The following is a 24,890-nucleotide window of genomic DNA, read 5'->3' on the forward strand; positions in this document are numbered from 1 at the left end:
AAGTTATAATCTATTTGAAAACATGCACCAATTTTTTCAAATAACAATGATCGGCAGTGCTTTCTTATACCTTAGTATGAATCACCAAGTTGGTGCTCAGAAGGCCCTTGGCAGGAACAAGAACAGCCTCTGGTGGCACCACTGCTATATAGACGCTTACTTGTCTCCAAGACGGACAACAGAACAGTTCGGAAGCTTATCAGATCTCAGGTGAAACTAATTTTTGTTTTAATATCTTTTGTTTTAACACTTAATAACACTGCAAACATTGATATAAATTTTAACTGAAATTCTCATATAACCCTGAAAATTATGAGCCTTGGTTTATTTGGTGTTTTCAGAGATTAAAATGCTGATTCCTCTTCATTCTAGGCATTACATAAATATAACCATAGTTCATTTCAACAGGCAGTACTATGTGCTTTTCATCTCATGCTTTCTTGGGGGAAAACCCCCAAAAAACAAGTACAGGAAGTTAGTTACCAAGAATATAGAAATAGCTGATCTTTACTATTGTTAAAGTTTATCTACTGCTTTTATTTTCTTAAAACATTTATTTATTTACTTTTGAGAGAGGGGAAGGGAGGGAGAGAAATATCAATATGTGACAGAAACATCGATCAGCTGGCTCTCACCAAGCCCCCAACTGTGGACCTGACCAGCAACCCAGGCCTGTGCTCTGACTGGGAATCGAACCGATAACCTTTCAGTTTCCAGACCAGCACTCAATCCACTGAGCCTCATCAGCCAGGACTATCTATTGCTTTTAACATATGTCAAAGAAGCCTATCAAATTTTCTTTAAACTCTAATATGCAATTGAATTGTGAAGTGTTTCAGACATACCTATTAAGATGGTGAATTCTCTTTTTGTAAACTACAAAATTTGATACGTATGTTGGTTTAATCTTAAAAATTTAAATATTCTCTAATCTGTTGTCATCTATTTTATCTGTTAAAAATTAAAAGAGGTTTGTTAAAATATCCTCAGGTAACTGCGTTTCATTTGACTTCCAGCATTTTAAGCTTTTTACTTTGATGCAACGTCACTCATTACATGAGGTTAGAGTTATCATGCCTTCTTTGTGATATTATCGTATTCTATTTAACAGTATTTGCCTTGAATTAGACTTGTCCAGAATTTAAAATCAACAACTTTGCTTTCTTTTCACATCTGTTTGCCTGTTAAATCTTTACTATATCTTTATGCTTATAATTTTCAGTGTTGATTTGGTTAAGATAGATCTCTTGCAAGTAGCTTAGAGTTAGATACTATTTTTAAATTTAAGTGTTTTTTTGTCATTTACTAAAAGAATTTAAACCACTTTCACTTACTGACATAACTGATAGAAGCACAAGTTAGTGCAAAAAGTCCATGACTATGAACTCGAACAGATCTGGTTTTGAAATCTAACCGGCGGTTGTAAGTTCCAATCGGGGAGACTTGCCCTGGGGTGGGGAACACATAGCACCGTGTACAGATGATGTGCTGCGGAACGGGGCACCTGAAACCTGTGTAATTTTGTTAACCAGTGCCACCCCAATAAACTCAATAAGGAAAAGAATTAGAGATAATATATGCAACACATTAGTACATTATATGCAATTAATAAGAGGTATTTGCTATTTATCTATTCCCTTATGCTTCCTCCTTTTACTTTAATGGCAACATTTTCTTTATTTTCATTTTCTCAATTGCTTTAAAATTCATTTACCAGGGATTTTAGTTCTAGTAATTGATAGTTTTTCTTTTACAAAACTATAGACTTTTATTTCTCAAATTAAAATTGAGGATTAAATGATATATATAAATAAATAAAATGCACGAAATATATTCTGTTTCTCCACTCATCTGTCACTTCATTTTGTTGGCTTTGGCTTTTCTTTCGCCATGCTTTCACCTACCTCATAGTGGCCCTTTCCTTATAATTCAGTTGAGGATGCATACAGTTTGAAAACTTTCTTCTGGCCCTCATGTAGTAAAAAATTTTGCAGAGGTGTATAATCACCCTCCGAATTTACAGGATAATGTTACATTTTTCTCTTGAAGTATTTTTGTGATAAACCCCATGTTAATTTTTTCTGGTTTGTTCATACTTAAGGAGAAAAGACCTATTCAGACCTGGTGTTTGCCAATAATGTATGGATTTTCTTTTAACTCTCTTTCCTGTCCACCAGGACCTGAGCAGAACTTCCTTTCCAGATCAATTAAATAGGCCAAAAAATGGACAACTGCCTTGCTTCTAGTTCAGTTTTCATAGTCTGGCAGATTCTCTCTTGATGGAGGTGCAATTAGCTACTTTCCACATTGCCTGACTCTATAAGAGATGAGAAACAGGAAAAACCGCAACCCCTGCTTACACTATGCCAGTTTTCCTTATGAATCTGACTCAATATACAGACTTTGCTATTCTTCCCCGGGATGTTATTCCCACTGTCTCCTCAGTGTCTGTGTACTATTTTCTTGGATTTGTGTTGCTGAGTAGCATTAAGTGTTAGGAAAGGGCAAGTAATACCACATAGTACAGAAGCCCCTGGTAGAGATCCTGTGTCTCTGAGCTAAAAGTATCAGAGAATTTAAGCCTCTCTCTACCACTTATAAACCACGAGAGTTTCTCTGTTCTAACAAGCATACCACAAGTCACCAAGTCATCAAATTGTCATAGTAAAAACCTCTCCAAGAATCTTAGAACAGAGGAACTATCAGGCTCGTTTTTATGGATATTTCAGAGGGAATACAGGAGAGGGTAATTCAGTCACTGTTGGCTAAGTACCACTCTAAGGCAAAAGTCAAGAAAACTTTTTTAACAAGAGGCATTATCAGACAATGGAATATGATACTGTATGAACTTTTCATGATAGAATATATTCCTACAGAAACTAGATGATTGATCATTATGCAAGAGCAATTTCTATCAGAGAAAGGTTGGTAGATAAATTCTTAAGCCCTTCTCAAAATCTAAGAGTCTAAGAAATAACAAATGATTAATTTAGCTACCAAAATATTGTTTCGATACGTATTTCATTAAATTCATATGGGAGAATTTGCATACTCTAAGACTCCTTTAATTAAGAAAATACAGCCTTGCCCTGGCTGGTGTAGCTCAGTGGATTGAGAGTGGGCCTGTGAACCAGACAATTGCGGTTCGATTCCCAGTCAGGGCACATGCCTGGGTTGCGGGCCAGTTCCCAGCAGGGGACACACCAGAGGCAACCATACATTGATATTTCTCTCCCTCTCTCCTTCCCTTCCCCTCTAAAGGTAGATAAATAAAATCTTTAAAAAAGAAAAATGAAAAGACGGCCTTGATTGGGAAAGCAAGCCTAAAATCTCACAGCCAACAGTGATATGCACATTTCTGAATAAAGCTGTTTTTCATTTAGCCTTAACATTCCTTCCTTTTAAAATCAAGTAAAAAAAAAAAAAAAAAAACCAAAGTACTTTGCTGATCTTCACTTGCACAAAATGAAGGTGGCCTATTTTTTAGATAGTAAATCCATTATTTTGACATATCTGAGATAAAATATTGGTGTGAACTATTTGCAATCTGAAGTTCAAAAGTAACTTCTTCTGAAATGTTTCCAATTCATTTTTAGTTCAAAAACTAAAGATAATAGAGTGGAGTTAGCTTGTTTACTTCCTTTGCCATCATTCACATCACACAATACCTTTAAGAGATCCTGCTGCCCAGTATTTGTTTCATATCTCCATGTAAGTTTTCTGGTACCAGTAGGATCTGCCCAGGCAAAAAGTCGAGCTTGTCTCGGCAACAATTCCACTTCTTCCTGTGTCCCACTGAAAACGCAACCAAGGAAGATTAGAATATCTTGGCCTCGAGAACCCCAGACCTGTGTTTCACTAAGTTTCAAAAATCTTATAAAATTGCCCTTGTTAATAAAACACAACTCTGCTTAAAAATAAGTATCCTAAAATGTCCCATAAGCCAACGGCTTTGAAGCCTGAGGTAACAGAACACTGCCCTTGCCGAGGCTACAGTGTTCTCACCGACGCAGGTAGGATCACTAGGGTAATAAACAGACTGGCGTGAGGGCGCACACCTGTAGAAAAAGCTATTAATAGCAGCAGTGCTTAAATGTAAGCTTTTTAATCAAATGTAATTCATAAGAAATGTGAGTTGCAGAGAGAAATAACTGGGTCCACACTGTTGCCACTCTAAGTGTGGTCTGTGCACCAGAAGAATCAGCGTTACCCGGGCTCCTGCTGGAATTGCAAAATCCTGGACCCCAACGAAACCCATTAAATCAAAGACTGTACTTTAACAAGATCCCTAGGGGATTTTGCAATTGATGATTAAAATTTAAGAAGTACTGATCTATATAATATAAAAAACTTACCAGAGAACTAAAACAAAAAGTAACCCACTTAGGTTTCACTCTCAGTCTGCACTTCTAAATTTCTCAGTGAATTTGACCCAAACCATGAGAGTTAAGAATACCCAATCCTGGCCCTGGCCAGGTGGCTCAGTTGGTTGGAGCATCGTCCCCCACGCCACAAGGCTGCAGGTTCCACTCCCAGTCAGGGCACACACCTAGGTGACAGATTTGACAGCTGGGGTATGTACAGGAGGCAACCAATGGATGTTTCTCTCTCTCTCGCTTTCTCTCTCCCTTCACTCTTCCTTTAAAATCAATAAACATACCCTCAAATGAGAATATGGAAAAAACAGACAAATCTGAAAGGTATTATTTTATATTTACAAATAACTGTATGTGTAAAACTATCTTATAATGCAGATTTAGAATTCTTTGCAAATATAAAATATTATATATTGTAAGGGTTTAAAACTATCATTACATAATGGTATTATAAGGTAAATGGCGGCAGTCTGGCTTCCTCATCCAGGTGTCTGGGCAACTAAGCGAAGCAGTTTCCCATACCCTTGAGAAGGGGCCTGATAAATAGTGCTCTCATAGTCTTGAGACTGGGTCTGATCAACTGTTCCCATGGCCTTGAGTGGGCTCGCATCCATAGTATGAAGCTCTGTTACATGAGATCTGTTGGCACCCTGCTGGCTTTGTCTGTGTTCTATTATTTAAGAGGGTAGGGGATCCCAGCTGGGAGCCACGTAGAAAGGACAGATGGCATGCAGGGACATGCAGGGGGACACACAGCTTGCAGCAGGTGTGGATAGCCCACCCTTGAATAAAGGCGTGCCAGACATCCCAACGGCTCCAAGAATATTCTTCTGTCTGCCCGAATCCCGTGAACCTGCCTGGCCTTCCCAGGCTGCAACACAGGTATCATCCAAGCCAAATGACAGCACAGGCAAGACCAAAAGAATTCCTATCAGTCTGTACTATCTACTCAATATCCTCCCACTTAATCTCTTACTATCCCTACCAAAGAGAAAACAAAACAACAACAAAAAACACCTTAAATATAAATGTATAGAAAGAGGTGCACTAAGCATTATCAGATTATAAAAGAAAAATAATGTTTAAACAGGTTCACAATTCCTTATATGCAATTCTAAAATTTAAAAAACTCCGAAAGTCCAAAGATTTTGCTCTAAATTTGGTGCCAACAGTCATTTGGCAGCAAAATCTGACCTGAAAAGATGTGAGACTATTAATCATTTTTATCTAGCCCAACTGGTATAAATATTCATAACTTTTGCTACAGAAATATTAATGTGTTTGATTATAGAGACCTGTCTCAAAACCTGCTTAGGGTATTGGTAATAAACAGCACATGTTCCATATTACCTTTCTAACCTCTGAAAACATTTGGAATGTGAAACACATTTAGTCTCAAGTGTTTCCTAAAAGCAATTTTGGACTGACCAATAAAAGCAAATCAGATTTTCCATGAACTCTTTTTCGGCATACCTCTGTTTGTATCTGAGGGTGTTCCACGGTGTGTGGTTTATTATTAGGGCAGGTGCAGATCCCTCATGGTAATCAGAGAAGGTTATGACAGTTGAATGTTCAGCAGTGTTTACATCCACCAAGAGCGCCCCATTCTATTATAGAAAGAAAAAAGTATGTGTGAGGCATTGCTTTACCCTGCACTTGGAGTCTCAATCAGCTATGTACACACAAAAAGGTTGGTTTGTTACATCCTCATGGAAAAGAGACTGGCTCTGATCTCTCATTACATATTGATACAATAGTACCTTCAAATAATTATAAGTAAATTTTATGGCATGTTTTAATAAAAGATTTTAATGCAAATTTTAATAATAAAAATACTGTATTTTAAAACAGGAAAACTTACCAGATCTTCTAAGCTCAATAAAGTGCCATTATCCTGTTTGTTATACACGAATGGTCTGGAGGGTCCTTCACAGCCCACCACTCTCACACAAAGTTTGCCTGACAGGTTTTCAGGCCAAAACGGAAGACACTGAAAATATAAACGAATACCAGTCTTAAAACAATTCTGTGGTATAAGTAAGATAGTGGCTAATTAAGCCTTCAATTCTAAATATAATCCTGTTTCAATTATTACTAACTTTCTAAAAAACATTCCCTCCACATCTCATATTAAGATGACTGATAATGACTATTTATGAAATCAAAGAAACTCCATCAGAAGAATATATTACTCTATATGTCATTATAAAATAATTACAATATAAGGAACTTTAGAACTTACTGATTAAGAATGCCTCTAATGTCTCAGATATTTAAAAACTTTAATCTTAATGATATAATCTTTGTGTATATCTTACTTTAATTTCTTAATGCAACATGAATTCTTTCAGAACATCTCATTCAAAATAAACCAGAAAAAAAACTAAAGGGAGAGAAGAAAACACCACAGATTTTGCTGGAATACTACACATTATCTTCCCAGCTGTTTATTTTTAACCAAATCACACACCTTTTTGAGCCTCACTGTTCTTATCAGTAAAATTGATATTTTACCTAGTGAAATGTCTCCCTGTTAAATTGTTTCCGAATAAAAGTACTACTGTTATCAAACCCACCTCAACTATAAAAAGATAATGAGCATTTATTTGTTGCCAAGTCTGGAGAGATTATTCTAAGTGCCTTGGAAAGTGCATGCCTCTTAGAACTCTAAACTTATATTATCATTGGAATCCTTCCTCTTGAACATGTTGCTAAATGGTTTAAAAATTTTCTGAGATGAACAGAAGAATGGCTCTATCCCTCAAGGTCAGCTGGTTTGGTTAAAAACAAGCAAATCGAAGTACTAATGCTTGTCTCTGAACCTGCCCTCTCCCCCACCCTTCCCCTCATTCCCCTCACCACTGCAAATCTTCCTCAGCCCGCACAGTTTAGCTCAGGCCCTATGTCGTCTATGGAACTCTCCCCTTTCACCCAGACCACAGTGATCTCAACATCCGGTGACCTCTTTAACCTGAGAGCACTATGAGATTAAATTTCCTTCTCTGTAAAGTAAGGGGCTGAATTTTAGAAAATTTTCAAGGAGACTTCCAGCTAATCTATTCAAAAATTTACAACCACCACTTGGTATATATTACCTTTATTTCCCAATTATTAATTTATGAGTCTTAAGCCCTCTAACAAGATTATAAGCTTCTTGAATACAGAATATATTATCTTGATTATTGAGACAATACATAGTACATTATATTTATATCCACATTTTGTACATATAGGAAGAACTAGAGCCCTGGCTGGTGTGGCTCAGTGGACTGAGTTCCATCCTGCAGACCCAAAGGTCACCAGTTCAATTCCCAGTCAGGACACATGACTGGTGCGCGGGCCAGGTCCCTGGTTGAGGGTTTGGGAGAAGAGACAAATCAATGTTTCTCTCCCTTTCTTCCCCTCTTTCTAAAAATAAATAAATAAAATCTTTTTTTTTTTAAAGGAAGAACTAGAGAAGTAGTGCTACTATACAGACTTGGCTAGCAGTAAATAATCATCAACAATTTTTTTAACATATGCTTACAATGTATAAGCAAAGTCAAAGTTGGCTGATATATTTAACACTAACATAACAGAAAAGTGAGTATGACAAAGAGGTATATACAATTCTTATTTCATATCTATAGGTATTTGTACATTTTAGGAGCCAGTTATATTAAACAAAAATTTTACCTCTGAAGAAGCAATATAGTTCCACTTATTAGTTGGCATTGAGCCATCAGATGCAATTTCACCAACTTCTAGTTCTAATGATGACTTATTTGCAATGGTACAAAAAGGAGTCAAAGTAACTATTCTTGTAAGATTAAAACTGCTCATTTTGATGCTAACACCAACCTGTGAAAAGGAAACAAGCAAGCTTATTATTTTATACAGTGAATTTGAAATACACACACACACAATTCACACAAAGACTACTTAAAATATTTTAAAATAGACTTCTGGCCAAGATGGAGGCATAGGTAGACACGCTTTGCCACCTTACACAGCCATAAGAAGGATCACAACTAACTCCAAAAAGAAATACAACCAGAAGTGCCAGGAAATAGAACTGTATGGAAGTCAAACAACCAAGGATTTAAAGATAATATTCATCTAGATGGGTAGGAGGGGCAGAGATGGGGAGTCAGGGTGGAGAGGAAGCAGTCTGGTGGTGNTGTGAAAAGGAAACAAGCAAGCTTATTATTTTATACAGTGAATTTGAAATACACACACACACAATTCACACAAAGACTACTTAAAATATTTTAAAATAGACTTCTGGCCAAGATGGAGGCATAGGTAGACACGCTTTGCCACCTTACACAGCCATAAGAAGGATCACAACTAACTCCAAAAAAAAATACAACCAGAAGTGCTAGGAAATCGAACTGTATGGAAGTCTAACAACCAAGGATTTAAAGATAATATTCATCTAGATGGGTAGGAGGGGCAGAGATGGGGAGTCAGGGTGGAGAGGAAGCAGTGTGGTGGTGGCAAGGCGGTGGTGGCTAGCAGAACGGGCACTGCCACATTCACCTGTGGTAGATAAAAACTAGGAGGGACACCTAGGGAGTGAGCCATCCCAGCCCCAGGCTAGACAACACAGCCCAGGGTTCTACAACCAGGGAAATAAAGCCCCAGAACTTCTGGCTGTAAAAACCAGTGGGGTTGGGGCAGAGGAAGAAATCACCAGTCTATCAAGAGAGCCTGTTTAAAGAACCCACACAGCCCTAGAAAGTATGCAAACCCACGCACCCTGGGATTCAACACCAGGGAAGCAGCTAGAAGAGTGCCAATTACATACGAGAAGTGGCGGAAGTGACTGGAAATGGAGCTCAGCAAGTGGCATTGTTCCCTCTCCAACCCCTCCCCCACCTACAGTGCCACAAAACGGTAAGGCGGGTTGCCCCATCCTGGCAAATGCCTAAGGCTCCACTCCTTACAACATAACAGCTGCACCAAGACAGAGTCAAAGCAGGTCTACCTAATACACAGAAACAAACACGAGGAGGCTCCCAAATTGAGGAGACAAACAAACATGGCGCAAATGAAAGAACAGATCACACCTCCAAAAAAAAGAACTAAGCAAAACAGAGACAGCCAATGTATCAGATGAAGAGTTCAAAACACTGATGATAAGGATACTAAGAGATCTCATTGAGTACAGCAAGTGCATAAGGGAAGAAATGAAGGCTACACTAAGTAAAACAACAAAAAATCTACAGGGAATCAACAGTGAAGGGAAGGAAGCAGGGTTCAAATCAATGATTTGTAAGATAAGAAAGAAATAAACAGTCAATCAGTACAGAATAAAGAAACAAGAATTTTAAAAAATGAGAAGAGAATAAGACTCTGGGACATTTCCAAACATGCCAGCATCCAAATCATAGGGATGCCTGAAGAAGAGGAAGAGCAAGAAATTGAAAACTTATTGAAAAAATAATGAAACAAAACTTCCCTAATTTGGGAAAGGAAATAAATATACAACTTCAGGAAGCACAGAGAGTCCTAAACAAGTTGGACCCAAAGAGGGCAACATCAAGACATATTGTAATTAAAATGCCAAAGATTAAAGATAAAGAAAGAATCTTAAAAGCAGCAAGAAAAAAAGGACACAATTACCTACAAAGGAGTTCCCATAAGACTATTGGCTGATTTCTCAAAAGAAACCTTGCAGACAAAAAGTACTAGAAAGAAGTATTCAAAGTCACAAAAAGCAAGGACCTACAACCAAGATTACTCTATCCAACAAAACTACAATTTAGAACTTCAAGGCAGATCAACTGCTTCCCAGACAAGGTAAAGGAAAAGGAGTTCATTATCACCAAGCCCTTATTATATGAAAAGGGACTTATCTAAGAAAAAGAAGATGATCAAAACCATGAACTGTAAAATGACAACAAACTCACAACTATCCACAAATGAATCTAAAAAAACAAAAACAAACTAAACAAACAACTAGAACAGAAACAGAATCATAGAAATGGAGATCACAAGGAGGGTTATCAATGGGGAGGGGAAGGGGGAGAATGGGGAAAAAGGTACAGGGATTAAAAAGCATAACTGAGGCCCTGGCTGGTGTGGCTCCGTGGATTGAGCACTGGCCTGCTGACAGACAGGTTGCCAATTTGATTCCCAGCCAGTGCACAGGCCGTAGTTGTGGACCAGGTCCTCAGTTGGGGACGTGTGAGAGGCAGCCAATCAATGTTTCTCTGACACAACAATGTTTATGTCCCTTTCTTTCTCCCTCCCTTCCCCTCTCTCTAAAAATAAATAAAATATATTTTTAAAAAGAAGCATAACTGGTAAGTTAGGGGAAAAATAAATAGCAGAGGTTAAGAATAGTGTAAGAAATGGAGAAACCAAAGAACTTATATGCACGACCCATGGACATGAACTAAAGTGGGGGTTTGCTGGAGAGAAGGGGATACTGGGCAGAAGGGGAAAAATTGGGACAACTGTAATAGCATAATTAATAAAATATACTTTACAAATGTTTTACAATATGATTTCTTAAAGTAATTACTATAAATTATCTTCTCACTAACAAAAATTCTGGTTTCTTAATTTGGCTCCATCAAAAAATCAACTCAAGAAATATCAACTAGCAATTTAACTAATGATGACTGGTAATAAGAAATTTAGTTTATGTGTATTCTGTACTTCTTAACATTCTAAACATAAGCTGTTTTATCTACTATAAAGGCTCAAGTTTCCTGCATTTATTATCTCTGTTGTTAATAAAACAAGGTAAAAATTTCAAAGTGGGATTAAACGGGTCAACTGGCATCAGACTGTTCAAATTTTCAGTCAAATTTAAGAGTTAAGAAATGTTTGGCAAAAGAATAGAATGGAAGGATTCTAGTATATGCTGAGTATTTACCAGGTTGCTTATGTGGATAAGATTCAAGTCAGTGTCTTCTTAATCTTTGACAAATTCTGGTTGTGCTATGCTATTAGTGGCCACAGAAATTTGTAAAGATAACAGTCCTTCACATAATACTCTGAATTCAAATTTCTATACCCCTTCAGATTCAGCTGGCTTACTGAAGAAAATATTAATAAAGGCAAAGGGAAATAAACAGAATCTTACCAGGTATTCCATATTGTTGGCAGGACACTTCACACACCCATAACTTCCCACTGTATCCAATGAAAAACCACTGGACCAAGCACTAGTTGAAATTTTTAATTGTACCTACAACAGAGAACACATACCATCACATTAAGAAGCCTAAAAGACTATATTAATTTTACTTGATGGAAAGTTGCTAGACCACTAGAAATTTATTTAGCATCATGGGACACAGAAAATATAACCCAAGCTATATTGCAAATGGGTAACAGAACCACAGAAACTCTGGGAGGCAATACAATAAAAGCAATATTCTGACCTCATTCACCTATGCAATGAGTACAGTGAATTTAAAAATTTATACCAATAAGAGTTTCTGTTATTTTAAAAAAGAACTATAATGAAAAATATTTTCCAGTGTCAGACTTAGGATATAGAGCTAAGAAATTCAGTTTTAGCACAAACTCATGCCTTTAACATTATTCAGCAAATGCTAAATAAAAGGCACTGTGAGCCTGGTCAGATAGCTCAGCTGGTTAGAGCACTGGCCAATCCCTAGTCAGCACACACACAACAAGCAACCAGTGAACGCATAAGGGGGGCAGCAAATTGATGTTTCTTTCCCCCTCTCCCTCTCAAATGAATAAATTTTAAAAAATCTTTAAAAAGGCATTGAAATAAGCAGAATAAAAGACTGGAACATGATAAGAGCCATACAAGAGAAACAAAATGCTATCACAGTGACAGGGTTAAAGGTTTACTTTTGGCTATGGGATTTAGATGAAGTTTTATAGAAGAGACCTAAGAGTGTTCCTGTATTAAGCTTCACCCACCCAACTCTATTACAGAAAACTTGAGAACAACCAGGTCAGACACATAAACTTATTACAATACCACCTATTACATTAATCAACACTGTCCGACAGTGGCTCTCAAAGTGTGGTGTCTGGATCAGCAACCCGAGCATCACCGAGGAACTCATTAGAAATGCAATTATCAGACCCCTGATTCAGATCTACTGAATCAAACCACAAGAGTATGACCCAGCAATCCATTTTAACAGCTTTGTAGAGGTGATTCTAATGCACATGGTAATTTGAGAACCACTGATCTAAGAGAACATAAATGGGACATTTAGGCTCACTTTAGACGGTCAGAAAATCTTTCACATATGTCAGAAGCGAGCAGAATGCCACAGTACAAAGACTAGATAAGCAGAAAGATGAGGTAGACAAAGAAAGCATAAAAGAGGCATTCTAGGCAGAGGGCGCATATACAAAGGCCTAGAGGAAAGTCCTTGTGAAGTGTGTGGTAAGCAATACCAAGTTGAGTCTGCAAAAGAAAGAAGGGACTGGAGCAAAAAGGAACAAGCTTAGGTATTAGTTTTTTTCTCAAAGGTCTGGCTTAGTCCTTCACATATAAAAGGGCTCAGGTAATATTCACCAAATTCAACTGTTGTTTTTTTAAAATGCTGTTTAATCACTGATAAATGACATTAAATCAAACTTTCTACTTAACACTACTTCAAGAACATAAATAATTCCAGGTGCATTAGAGAAAGGTGTTAACTCTGCCTTGGAGACTGCTGTGGTTAGTTGCTAACACCTCACTTGATTATTCACTCACTGGAAGTCTCCCTGGACCCAATTCATACCAGTATCACTTAGTAAAACATGGTCTTAGGGAAAACTAATGGCCCCCTAGTTTCAAAATTAGGAATTTATTTTAACTTGTTTTAGCAACAAAAACATACCTTATTTTTACTAAAAATGTTCTTCTTCTTGAAAGAGAATAAAATAATGTCCCTAAAATCAGCTGGATGTTTCACGTGAGTGTCCTCTGAACGATACTGGAGAACTCGAGAAGTCTTATTGATGAGCCAGTAGGGACTAAAGACAGAGAGCACCACCCGACTGCCAGTTCGTCTGACATGCACTGACAGGTCGACTGTCATCACTTCTGTGGAGTCAGAAGAAAAACACACAAGAAAGAATTCGGGAAGCGTATCATATATACGAAAATGTCCTCTCCAGTTTTTGCCCTGATATTTCACCAGAACTAATTCCATAATTTCTCCACTGATTCTTGAGTGTAGAACGTCAGCAGTACTGCCTTCTGTTAGCTCATGAGCTTCTGCTGTTCCCTTAAAAAAAACAACACACACACACAAAATCAATTTGCTTAGTGATTTTTAATACTTCTGTAATAATAGCATGTTATACAAATGCTAAATAACCTACCAGATTCAGATTACCTGACAAATCTTTAATAAAAGGCATGTTTACACATTATGAATGTCCAATAATCACTATGGACTAAAAAGAAAACACTTAGTCAAAGGCAAAATTGACTAAATCAACTGACTAAAAATCAATTGACTAAATCATTTGATTAAACATCACCTTTGACTAAATCTTAGTCAAAGGCAAAAATTGTCTTCTGGCCATTAGTAGGCCAATAGCAGTAAGTTTTGAGAAAAGTCAGACCCGTGCTAAGAATTACAAGCTAGATTTAGGAACCCTGGCTATTTATGTCATTAAAGTAGCCACTGAACTGCTTCATCCTCCATTCACATACTATGCGTAATGGTTCCCATACAAATAGATATAAGAAAAGCAATATCAAACTATTCTGACAAGCTATCTAAGTGAGGAAAGACTGTTTTTTAAGTGAATACTAACATAATAAATTAGGCTTTCTTACTGAAAGCTTCCCTGGTATAAATACTATTTACTTCATTGAATTAATTTTAGTATCCACAGATCAGGTTTGGCTCATTGTTCAAATAAGGAAAATAAGTAAGTTAGGTTCCAAACAATTTTCAGACTTTTGTATGTTAAAATGTGTGACATATAGAAATTTAAACATATTTATCATGCTTCACTGCTAAAAAATGCTCCCTATTTTTTCTTAAGAAGGATAGTAATTATTTTCACACTGAATAGAAACTTAGAACAAATAATCATATTAACATTAAAATTAAGCTCAGAGCCCTGGCTGGGTAGCTCAATTGGTTAGAGCATTGTACCAGTATACCACGGTTGCAGGTTTGATTCCCAGTCAGGGCACATATAAGAATCAATCAATTAATGCATAAATAAGTAGAACAACAAATCAATCTCTCTCTCTAAAAATCAATCAATCAAGCAAGCAATAAAACTAACTTTAGAATTAACATGAAATATTTTTTCACTGGCTTTTTGCTGTGCTTTCTAAAGCAAAAATCTAAAAAACAGATTTTTACTTATAGTCAATAATATAGTAACTATGTATGGTATCAGATATGAATTAGACTTATTGAGGTGATCACTTCATAAGTTATTGAATGTCTAATCACTACATTATACACCTGAAATTAATATAATATTGTATGTCAACTATAAATTAAAAATAAAAGATTATAAAGAAATAAAATAAAATAGATTATTATGGTTCTTAATTTATGGCAAATACAGCAGAGCTGGGTGGTAGGGAACAGGAGCCAAACTGCCTATGTTCAAATTCCAGATCAACAATTTATTAGCTGTGGGATCTTGAGCCTGTCACTTAACCCTACTGTGACTCAGTTTCCTCATTTGAAAATGGGTCTAACAAGAGTGCCTATTTCGGAAGGTTACTATAAAAATGTGTGTTAACATATCGACAACACCCAATACAGTGGCTGACACAGAACAGATGGTATACCAACTTTTGCCATTAGCAATATTATTAACTTATAAGTATGCTACGTAAAAACACTGAACTCAACTAAAAACACTATTAAAAGACTAGAATTCAGTTCATGCAATAATAAAAATCAAACAAAATGCAAGATACATACCTCAAGTAAGTATCTTAGGGAATATGGGAGAAGATTCCGCAAAGTGAGGGTAGGATAAAGATGAATAATGTAAGCTGGATCCCAGTCTTCCCCATGTGTACATATATAGCTTAATTCATCAGGCAGGGCAACTGTGTTGACCATGAGAGGTAAGAAGCTGACTTCTGCTGATGGACACTGCAGCATGCATCTGACTTCCCTGCTCCTGTGAAGTTCTTCCTTCCAGGAAATGTAAGTGGTAGATTCTCTGTACTGGTTCTCTAAGATACCGGCTGGCTGAACAAATAATTGACATCTACAGAAAAAGAAAACAAGATGGGAAAAAAAAGTTTTTATTGAGAATTTAAGAAAAAGAATCTCATTAAATTTTCTTGATAACTCTAGAAGATAAACACTATTGTCCCTATTGTCCCTTTTCACAGATAAGAAAATCAATGCTAAAATAGATTAAGAAACTTGCCGAGTAACAATGCTAATAGATGGAGGAACTTTCTGGAAAAAAACTCTCTGTAAACAATGACAATTTATTAGAAAGTCATTTCAAATACAAAGACAATCTATTAAAATTAAGTCTAAGAAAAGTCTAAAACATCATATATACAACAAGAAATTTTCATTTCATAAATTCAATGATAATATAAATGCATTTCCCTATAACTCCATATTTGCCTTAAAACTAATTTTTACAGATCTTTAGATAATAAAAAATTAAGCTTATCTTTTCTAAAGTATAAGTCCCCAATCCATTGAATAAAAAATATATTATACACTTATTTTAAAGCTTAATATATTTAAGGAAGCACCTACCTATATGAATCTAAAGGAACATGGAACTCCTCTTCAGGTCTTGCTATTCCAATGCGTTCCAACAGCTTAACATTCTTAACGAATTTATAAACAATGAATGCAATAGAGAAGTGGTTTTTAATCTGTTGGACAAAAAAAAATACACTGTTTAAAATGATGTAGAAGTTCAAAAGAAAAATGTGAACTGCACACAATTACTTTTAGATATAAAGAGTTTCAAGCCCAATATAGAAAGACATTTTTGTTGGTAAAAAAAAATTTTAGAGCCCTGGCTGGTGTAGCTCAATGAATTGAGCGCGGGCCTGCGAACCACACGATTGCGGTTAGATTCCCAGTCAGGGCACATGCCTGGGTTGCAGGCCAGTTCCCGGCAAGTGACTCATGAGAGGCAACCATACATTGATGTTTCTCTTCCTCTCCTTCCCTTCCCCTCTAAAAATAAATAAAAAAATATTCAAAAAAAATTTAGAACGTTTAGGTGCTATTTATATGAAATCTGATGTTTAAGTGGCAGTATAAAATTACTATGATATCCACATGCTCTATGAATTACATGCTGAGGTTTATTGTGTATAATGTTATCTTTCTCATATATATTAATCTGAAAATTTCAGCCATACTATTTTCTCCATTAGAACCTTCTCAGATAAGGTCAAATTCAAGGAGTTCATCATCACCAAGCCCTATATATATGAAATGTTAAAGGGACTTATCTAAGAAGAAGAAGATAAAAATATGAACAGGGAAAGGACAGCAAACTCACAGTTATTAACAACCACATCTAAAACAAAAGTAAACTAAGAGGACAGCTAGATCAGGAGCAGAACCACGGAAATGGAGATCACATGGAAGATTAGCAAAAGGGGAGTGGGAGGAGGAGAAGGGGGGGAGAAGGTACAGAGAGTAAGTAGCATAGACGATAGGTAGGTAGAAAATAGACAGGGGGAGGGCAGGAATACTATGGGAAATGCAGAATCTAAAGAACTTGTGACACATGGACATGAACTAAAGGGGGGGAATGGTGGGGGAGGGGTGTGCACAGTGGAGGGGAATGAAGGGGGGAGAAATGAAACAACTGTAATGGCATAATCAATAAAATACATTAAAAATGTAAAAAAAAAAGAACCTATTATCAATGTACTATGTGACTGTACAGAAAAGGACAGCACAGGAATTGGAAGAAAAAGCAGTACACTCTCTTTTCTTGACTACAATGTGATGTAGGCTGGAGCTAATAGGAAACTGCGAGCTAACAATGATCAAAATTTGAAATCCTGTCATTTTTCATCTGATTTACAGGTAGGAAGAAATTTCTTTTGTTGACCACATACTGAATTCTGCAATAATGCACAGAAAAGGAAAAGATGGATAAAGCCTTAAAGGTATACAAGAAAGAACTTATACAGAAAAGACACAAAATTTTTTGGGCAGGGGGAAGGGAGAGCATTCCCACACACCTTCATATATACCTGAAAAATTCAATCCCAATTGATAACAAACAAAAAGCAACATTTTCTTAACTGACGACCAAATTATAAAAAATTGTTCAGTTCTGAATCTTTAAAAGAATAAACAAAAAGCTTCATTAATTTTAAACATAGGAAGTAAGAAAAATAGGCTTTAAATTAACAAGATTGTTTTATCAGGCATTTAAAATAAAGAATATTACAAAAGCAAGTTGGATAGGAAACAGCAGCCAGTTCAATCTGTTATTATTTCTGAATAATTGGTACTGACCTAATGAAGTTTTAAGGTATTCATATATTCACCTAAATATTAGTCAATATACTTAAAGGAACATAATTCACTCTAATGCATTACCTGAAGAGGAGAGCGAAGGGTAATCACTTTATTCCCTTCAGTTGCATCAATCTGTACCAGGACTGAGTCAGAATGACTGACATTGGGATTCCGCACATTATACAACTGTCGACCAGGTCTGGCAATAGGGATTTTTGCAACTTCTGTATATCCATAAGGTACTAAGGCAGAGAGTAAGTGAGAAGCATTCCAAATATTAATTTAACTATATTTCCCTTAGAATAATCATGAGTGCCTCAAAATAATGACAAGAGCATTCAACCTCATGCCAGCAATGACTATACAACATGCTTGTCTAAGACACAGGGACTAACGAAGAAAGAAAATTAGTTATTATTATAAATATTTGGAACTGAAATAATTTGTTGGGGTTTTGAATGTATGAAAACAAACCAGCAAAATCCAAGTTGCTCCTATCCCCCTCCACTATACAGGAATGATGTCATTTTTTCTTTGCAATAGCGGTAAATACTACCAGTATTTTAGGTCTTCTGAGTATAGTTTTTTTCTCTACTCATTGAACTTCTACCCTTTTTGGAACATAGCACATACTGTATTATTTAAAAACTGGGTAGGGACTGAATGAAGGAGGAGAACAACGAGGGAAATATCAAGACAACTGTAATTGAACGATAAAAATATATAAAAATAATAAAAAATACCCTGGCTGGCATAGCTCAGTGGATTGAGCACAGGCCTGCGAACCACACGATTGCGGTTCAATTCCCAGTCAGGGCACATGCCTGGGTCGCAGGCCAGTTCCTGGCAGGGGACACACCAGAGGCAACCATACATTGATATTTCCCTCTCTCTCTCTCCCTCCTTTCCCCTCTAAAGATAAATAAAATCTAGGGAAAAAATAATAAATAAAAACAGAAAAAATCTAGAAATCTATTTTTGAAGGTAATTCTTAAATTAATAAAGTTTAATTTTCTCAAGTTTAAAGAAAGAAAATAAGAGACAAGTGTATATCATATACTTGTTTCAAGTTTTTAGAAATGTTGTCTCTCAAGGTATCTTGAAAACAATAGTTCTTCCATATTTTGTCAAAAATAAGCCCACACCATCTGTTCCAAAGATGCCCTTGATATAAAATAAACATAGCATACCAAAGGTCAGAGTGAAGAAGGAGCTTTCTTGACAGCTCAACAGAGAGAGTTTCCCTTGACATGAAGGTGCCGCGCTGGCATACTCCAGTTCCAAACTCTGACCAGCATCAATGTCATAAACACCACTTGTATCAGGGGAGCCCATTGCTCTGAGATTATGATTGGGCTGTACCTTAATGGGAACACCCAAGGCATTTTTTACTGTGAAAGGAGCCTTGTCTTTTAAAGAGTAGTCAAAAGTAGAAGCCGTGCCTTCTGAAAAACCCTGGAAAGGAACCCAAAGTCACAAAATTTTTGCAAGATACAAATTTTTAAAACAATTACACTATGACTACACATTTTAGAAACTAATTTTGATTACCAACAAAAATAATCCATATGTTTCAATTTAAAATTCCATTTGAAATATTCCAAACAAGAACCAAACATACTTTTGCTAAATTACTGAAAACATTAAGACAGCTTTTGGATATTGTTATGTTCATTGTATCTCCTGAAGAAATATGAACTGCTGTTTGTGGCTCAGGAAAAACAACAAAATCATCTCCTGGCATCCAACTTTTATCCTGGACTGGATTCTTCTTTACCTGTGAGGATATATAACATAAATTCAAGTTACCAGGTAATTAATAATATTAAAATATTCTCAATACAGTTAAATTCTCCTAAAGCAGTCCCTTTATATTACAGCTCCCCAAGCCTTCATTTCGAAAGCACTCAGTGATTTAGTGCAGATCAGCACCCTCCCTTTCAGCGTGCAGGCACGCGGAGGGGTGTTCAGAGCCGGGCCACGAAAGCTGTCACCCAATGCTGTCCTGGTCGTTACGCGCTGACGAGCGATCTAAGGTGAGCCTGATGTCTAAAACTGATCCTTATTGGAGTGAATACCTGGAATCCCTTCTATTTTCTACCAGTTACACCCACAAGTAAATAATATAGTAAGTTGTCAACCAGCCATCAGACTCCATCATAGTTTTTATTCGAAGAGCATTTCGAAAGCCTTGTGAAAAACATTCTTTGTAAACCTGACCGTGCCAGAGAGAGGGAGATCACAAATATTACTTCTACTTTACTGAGAGAAAATTGGGACACAGGTTAAGTTGACTACTTGTCTTTAAAATAAGAATCTGTTGATTCCATTTCAGTGCCTCACACTTCAGTCAGGCTGCCAGAAAGGTGCACTGTGACATTTGTTAAGGGTATATAATTCATGTTCCTGTTAACACAGAAAAATGCACTTCAATATCTAAGCTTCTGAAGTGTTCTCAACAAGCACCATAACATAAAGAATCCATGAACTAGAAAGCAGTTCTCAAATCACTGAGGATCCCAAAGAGCTTCATTTTTATCTATCAACACATGTATTCGAACTGAAGCTAACTGCTCTCAGCCTTTTGGCTAAGACCAAATGCAGAAACTTAAACTGGGCAAAAAGGTAAATATTCATTGAAAAACAACAAGTTAACACAAATAGTATTTTCAGAGAAAATGACTACTAAACTACACAGTGAGAAGAGGGACACTAACAGCTCTCTTTACTGTACGCCTTAAGTGAAGACAGGTGGATTCTCATTTTCTGCTCTGCTTTCATTCTGTTGCAATATCACTTAGTGTCTGGAAAATTCCATTGTATGCTCATGAGAGAATGAGAATGACAACGGTATGTCACATCTGGTACTTTTAAGAAAGGAGTCTTGAACCCCATCGACTCCCTAAAAGGGTCTGAAGGATCCTAGACCAACACCTTAAGAATGACTGCACTAAAAAATATAAAGAAATGTACACAGTGTCATTCTACATAAAGATATTTTATGTTTTCCTTACATTAAGCCTTAAATTCCATTGTCTCTTCCCTTCCACTCTCTCAATTAGTGGTTCCCAAACAGCATGGATTTCATTGTAATAGTGAACCTGAAAAGGCACAGAATTATAATAAGACAGCTTTCCACTTTAAATGTTTATTTCTATAATCAATAGGAAAATATTTTTATATGTCAATAGCCATTTTAACAACACACCTAAAGACACAAAGAATATATATAAAGAGGGTGCATTTCCCCCCACTCTCTTACTTTATTTTCAAAATCAAATAATTTAGTAAAAGAACCTTTAAAAATTAGTGATCAAATAAATAATACTTCATACCAACAGATTAAATGTTACAATCAATGGCCATGCACCAACAAAAAAGGTCACATCTGAGTTCTGTAACTGCACTTTTGAAAGTTGGGTTTGGAGCTACTAAATAATTTGGTCATACCTCTAGCATCAAGTCAGCAGAAGCAGCCATGAGGGAAGTCCAATTCTTAATATTTCCTGAAAATTTTGACTCTGCCAATAATAAAGGTACAGTTTGATGCCCAAGTCCACATTCTAAGGTAACTTGAACTGACTCTATAACAACAGCACAATTTTCCTCTATCAGTGGATGTTTAATGTCTTTGAAATTTTCTGTTATTTCTGTTGCCATGTCAACCCCAAGAAACCAATAGTTATAATCATTAATAGATTTGACACCCCAAAGATTCTCTGTCTCCTTAGATGTATCTTTGAATTCGTCTTCTTTTGTCTTTGGAGACATAGCAGCCATGATTGTCATCACAGTATTAAGAATTATGGGTGAAATCTTTAAAAAAAAGCAAGCAGGAAGATTTTTAGAATGAACTCATTACCACATGAAAAGAATTATTATCAAATACACAAGTGCAAAAGTAACTAATTAAAATTTAAAATATACTAAATTCTTAACTAAGAAAAACAAGAGAACACAGAAAATCATGTGTCTAGTCAATTACCCTCATAACAATGATTTCTGCTCAGGTTACTCTGGAATTAATAACTAATGTTATACATCAATTGTCAAAACCTGAAGTTACACGGATCGGTTCAAAGTAAAACAGTGTTATGTCTTACTGAAACAGGAAGCCAGAGAATCGCCCATGATCCCCTTTCACTTACCCCAAGATTTGCAAACTTTATTACTCATGATCTTTGGATAGAATCTTTGCTCACGTGTTCATTCCTATCACCGTGCCTTAGTTCTACACTAGTGATGTCTTCTACATCCAGTCAATGTCCTCCAAGCCTACCCTCCACATTTCCACCAGCATGATTCTTCTAAAACCCAAATCTGGGCATGCCATTCCTATGCTTCAAGTCTTCAACAGCTTCCCGTAACTTTCAGGGTAAAATTCAAACTCTCTTTAGCTTAGGGCACAAAGCTCTTTGTGACCTGATATCTAATCAATTAGCTAGCCCAAAGTTTGGCTATACTGGATTAAATAAGTTAAGAGGATTCTCTTATTGTTCACTCTCACAACCCTTATTCAATATGCTAAAGATATGACTATATATATGCCAAAAGAAGAATCTAATACACAGTTTCCCAACTGTATCTGTTAAGCGAATTTTTTTTTTCATTACGATACTTATGTCACCTGTAATTACTGCTCTCAATCCTACAATTCCATCACACCATCCTCTTGAGCCACATGGGCATCCCTCTCCTTTAAAGGATTCTTCACACTTCTGCCTCTGTGTGTACTGCCAGTTCTGCATGGATAACCACCCCTGCCCATCCAACCTCCCTAGATGTTCAAAACTCAGTTCAAGTAGCCCACCTTCCAGACGGCTTTCCCAGGTGTCCTAGTCTGAGGTAGAGGACCCTTGTCTGTGTTCCCAGCAGCACCTTATGCATGCCTCTAGCACTGATTTCTCTCTGTCATATGTCATTAAGTTTTTTGAAGGCAGGAACTATGTATCCCCAATGTTTTGTACAGGAGATTTTTTATACATAGAGTTCAAAAAATGTCTGTTGACTAAATAAATTGATACACAAAGAAATAAAAAGACAACCTTCCTAGTGTCTTAGACAAAGTGCATGCAAATTAAGAGTTTCCCCTCATTTACTACTTTAAGTCTTTCAAAAAGTGAATCTGTTAACAAAATATAACCTAAACTACCCAGTATTTTCAAATATTAAAACTACATTGTTATTTACATGGCAATTGAAATAACATTAGTTTAAGCCTTGTTTTAATTGCCATTTGTTATTTACCTATAAAGTTACTAACAGAATTGGCATTAGCCACCTCATTTTTATGTCCTCTGGACAAAGAGAAAAGTAAGTTTTTGGAAATCATTCTATCTATTCCATGTATAACTGGTCATGAAGTCATACTTAAAGAATATGAATGCCAATGGAGAAGATTGTTTTTCCAATCTTTAAATGTAAGATATTTTAAAAAAGGAAATCCCAATAATTTATTTCTAGTATATATCTGTCATTACTAATATTTTATAAGCTAAAAAAATCAAGTAATTATTACATTAATCAAATTATACATTAAAGACTAAAAATAACACACTATAAATGATAAAAATCTCATTTTTCCATCCTTCCTTTCCTTCCCTTTCTACACTATCTCACTCTCCCCTCAAACCCAATCTCCCCAACACACACACAAAATATAATTGATAACAACTACCCTGAACATTTGTAGATATTTGAACATGCTCTTTCAAAAAAAACAGAAACAAATATTTGCATTAAAGAAAAAATACTTTAATGTTAGAGATATTGATTACTGAGTATGTGACTAGCATAATGGTCTAGTTATGAGACATCAAATGATACTATTACAAAAATAAGAATAAATGTTCATCCAAGTAATATGATATGCACTAACCTTAATTATAAATTCTCCAACTACAATATTTATATTTTGTTTTCCTGAAGTCCATGTGCATTTTTCCATAAATAAAGAACAGGGCTGTAAGACCTAGAAACAAACAGATGAAATTCACATTTCCTTAGTAATAGAACTGTTATATATGCAACCACACAAGAACATGTCTTACTTATTAGCTTGAGATTTTTAACTACAGCCTAATATACTAAAAGTAAAACAGCAAATTAGCTGAGAATCTCTTGTGAGAACTCTTTTAAACTAATGCAAGTCTATGAACATCGTTAAAAAACTTTAAGCAATTCTCATCAATTCCTTTATGCCAAATTCTTAACTAATGTTGCACATTTACTATAAGAAACTAAAATGTCTCCCTTTGTTGCAATATCTTTTAAATGATACTTAATTATAAAATCTACTTTTAAGACACCTATAATAATGAGCTAAAGATTATGGTAAGATCTTACATTTGCAAAGAGGTACATGAAGAAATAAAATTGGTTATGTTGTTAAAATTTTTATGATCTCTAAATCACTTGAGCCCTGGCTGGTATAGCTCAGTGGATTGAACGCAGGCCTGAGAACCAGAGGATCGTGGTTCGATTCCCAGTCAGGGCACATGCCTGGGTTGTAGTCCAGTTCCCTGCAGGCCAACTCCCAGCAGGGGACGCACAAAAGGCAACCATACATTGATGTTTCTCTCCCTCTCTCCTTCCCCTCTAAAGATAAATAAATAAATAAAATCTTTAAAAAAAATAAATCACTTGAAGTTGTTATTTTCAATAAACTGGTATTTTAACCTTTAAAAAAAAGAGTATGGTGAGCTAAGTAAATGAACAGTTTTCAGACTGCTTACTAAAAAGTCAGTCTTCAATATAATAAGGTCCTTATAATAAATTTCAAGTCTTCAAATGTGATTCATTAAAGCTATGAAGCCCATATTCTCATACATCATTAACAAAATAAATAAAATAACCTTACACCTGAATTGTATGGGAGAATCAGTACTATATCAATTTTCATTTAAAAAACATTATGACGAGACTTTAACATGCTCATTAATAGAGCTTTCTAGGACATATGAAAAGAAGATGATTACGCTAAGAATGTCTCATGATAAAGTACAGACTAAGCCCAGCACTGCATTTCTTAATCAAGTCACTTTGTCCACAATTTTAGTTTAAAACAACAATGTAAGTAGGTTGTATA

The 24,890-nt window shown here is 36.0% G+C and overlaps 1 protein-coding gene across 5 annotated transcripts in view; it reads right to left on the reverse strand.

Annotated features, from left to right (window-relative positions):
• The window catches only part of VPS13C (vacuolar protein sorting 13 homolog C), a 183,916-nt gene that overhangs the window by 39,768 nt on the left and 119,258 nt on the right, over positions 1-24,890 (reverse strand). For all 5 annotated transcript variants that reach the window (XM_037054030.1, XM_037054031.1, XM_037054029.1 and 2 more), the window contains 14 exons: positions 23,682-23,774; positions 21,254-21,619; positions 20,818-20,904; positions 19,425-19,580; positions 18,994-19,258; positions 17,885-18,045; positions 16,064-16,185; positions 15,257-15,551; positions 13,190-13,579; positions 11,455-11,559; positions 8,052-8,216; positions 6,238-6,366; positions 5,850-5,983; positions 3,669-3,795 (listed from right to left, as the gene is read on the reverse strand). In XM_037054030.1, coding sequence (XP_036909925.1) covers positions 3,669-3,795; positions 5,850-5,983; positions 6,238-6,366; positions 8,052-8,216; positions 11,455-11,559; positions 13,190-13,579; positions 15,257-15,551; positions 16,064-16,185; positions 17,885-18,045; positions 18,994-19,258; positions 19,425-19,580; positions 20,818-20,904; positions 21,254-21,619; positions 23,682-23,774 — 2,595 coding nt within the window. The remainder of the gene's footprint in view (positions 1-3,668; positions 3,796-5,849; positions 5,984-6,237; positions 6,367-8,051; positions 8,217-11,454; positions 11,560-13,189; positions 13,580-15,256; positions 15,552-16,063; positions 16,186-17,884; positions 18,046-18,993; positions 19,259-19,424; positions 19,581-20,817; positions 20,905-21,253; positions 21,620-23,681; positions 23,775-24,890) is intronic.

This window comes from Sturnira hondurensis, unplaced genomic scaffold (assembly GCF_014824575.4).
Source record: "Sturnira hondurensis isolate 20B ecotype Veracruz unplaced genomic scaffold, ASM1482457v3 Scaffold0008196, whole genome shotgun sequence".
In the NCBI taxonomy this organism is placed as follows: Eukaryota; Metazoa; Chordata; class Mammalia; order Chiroptera; family Phyllostomidae; genus Sturnira; species Sturnira hondurensis.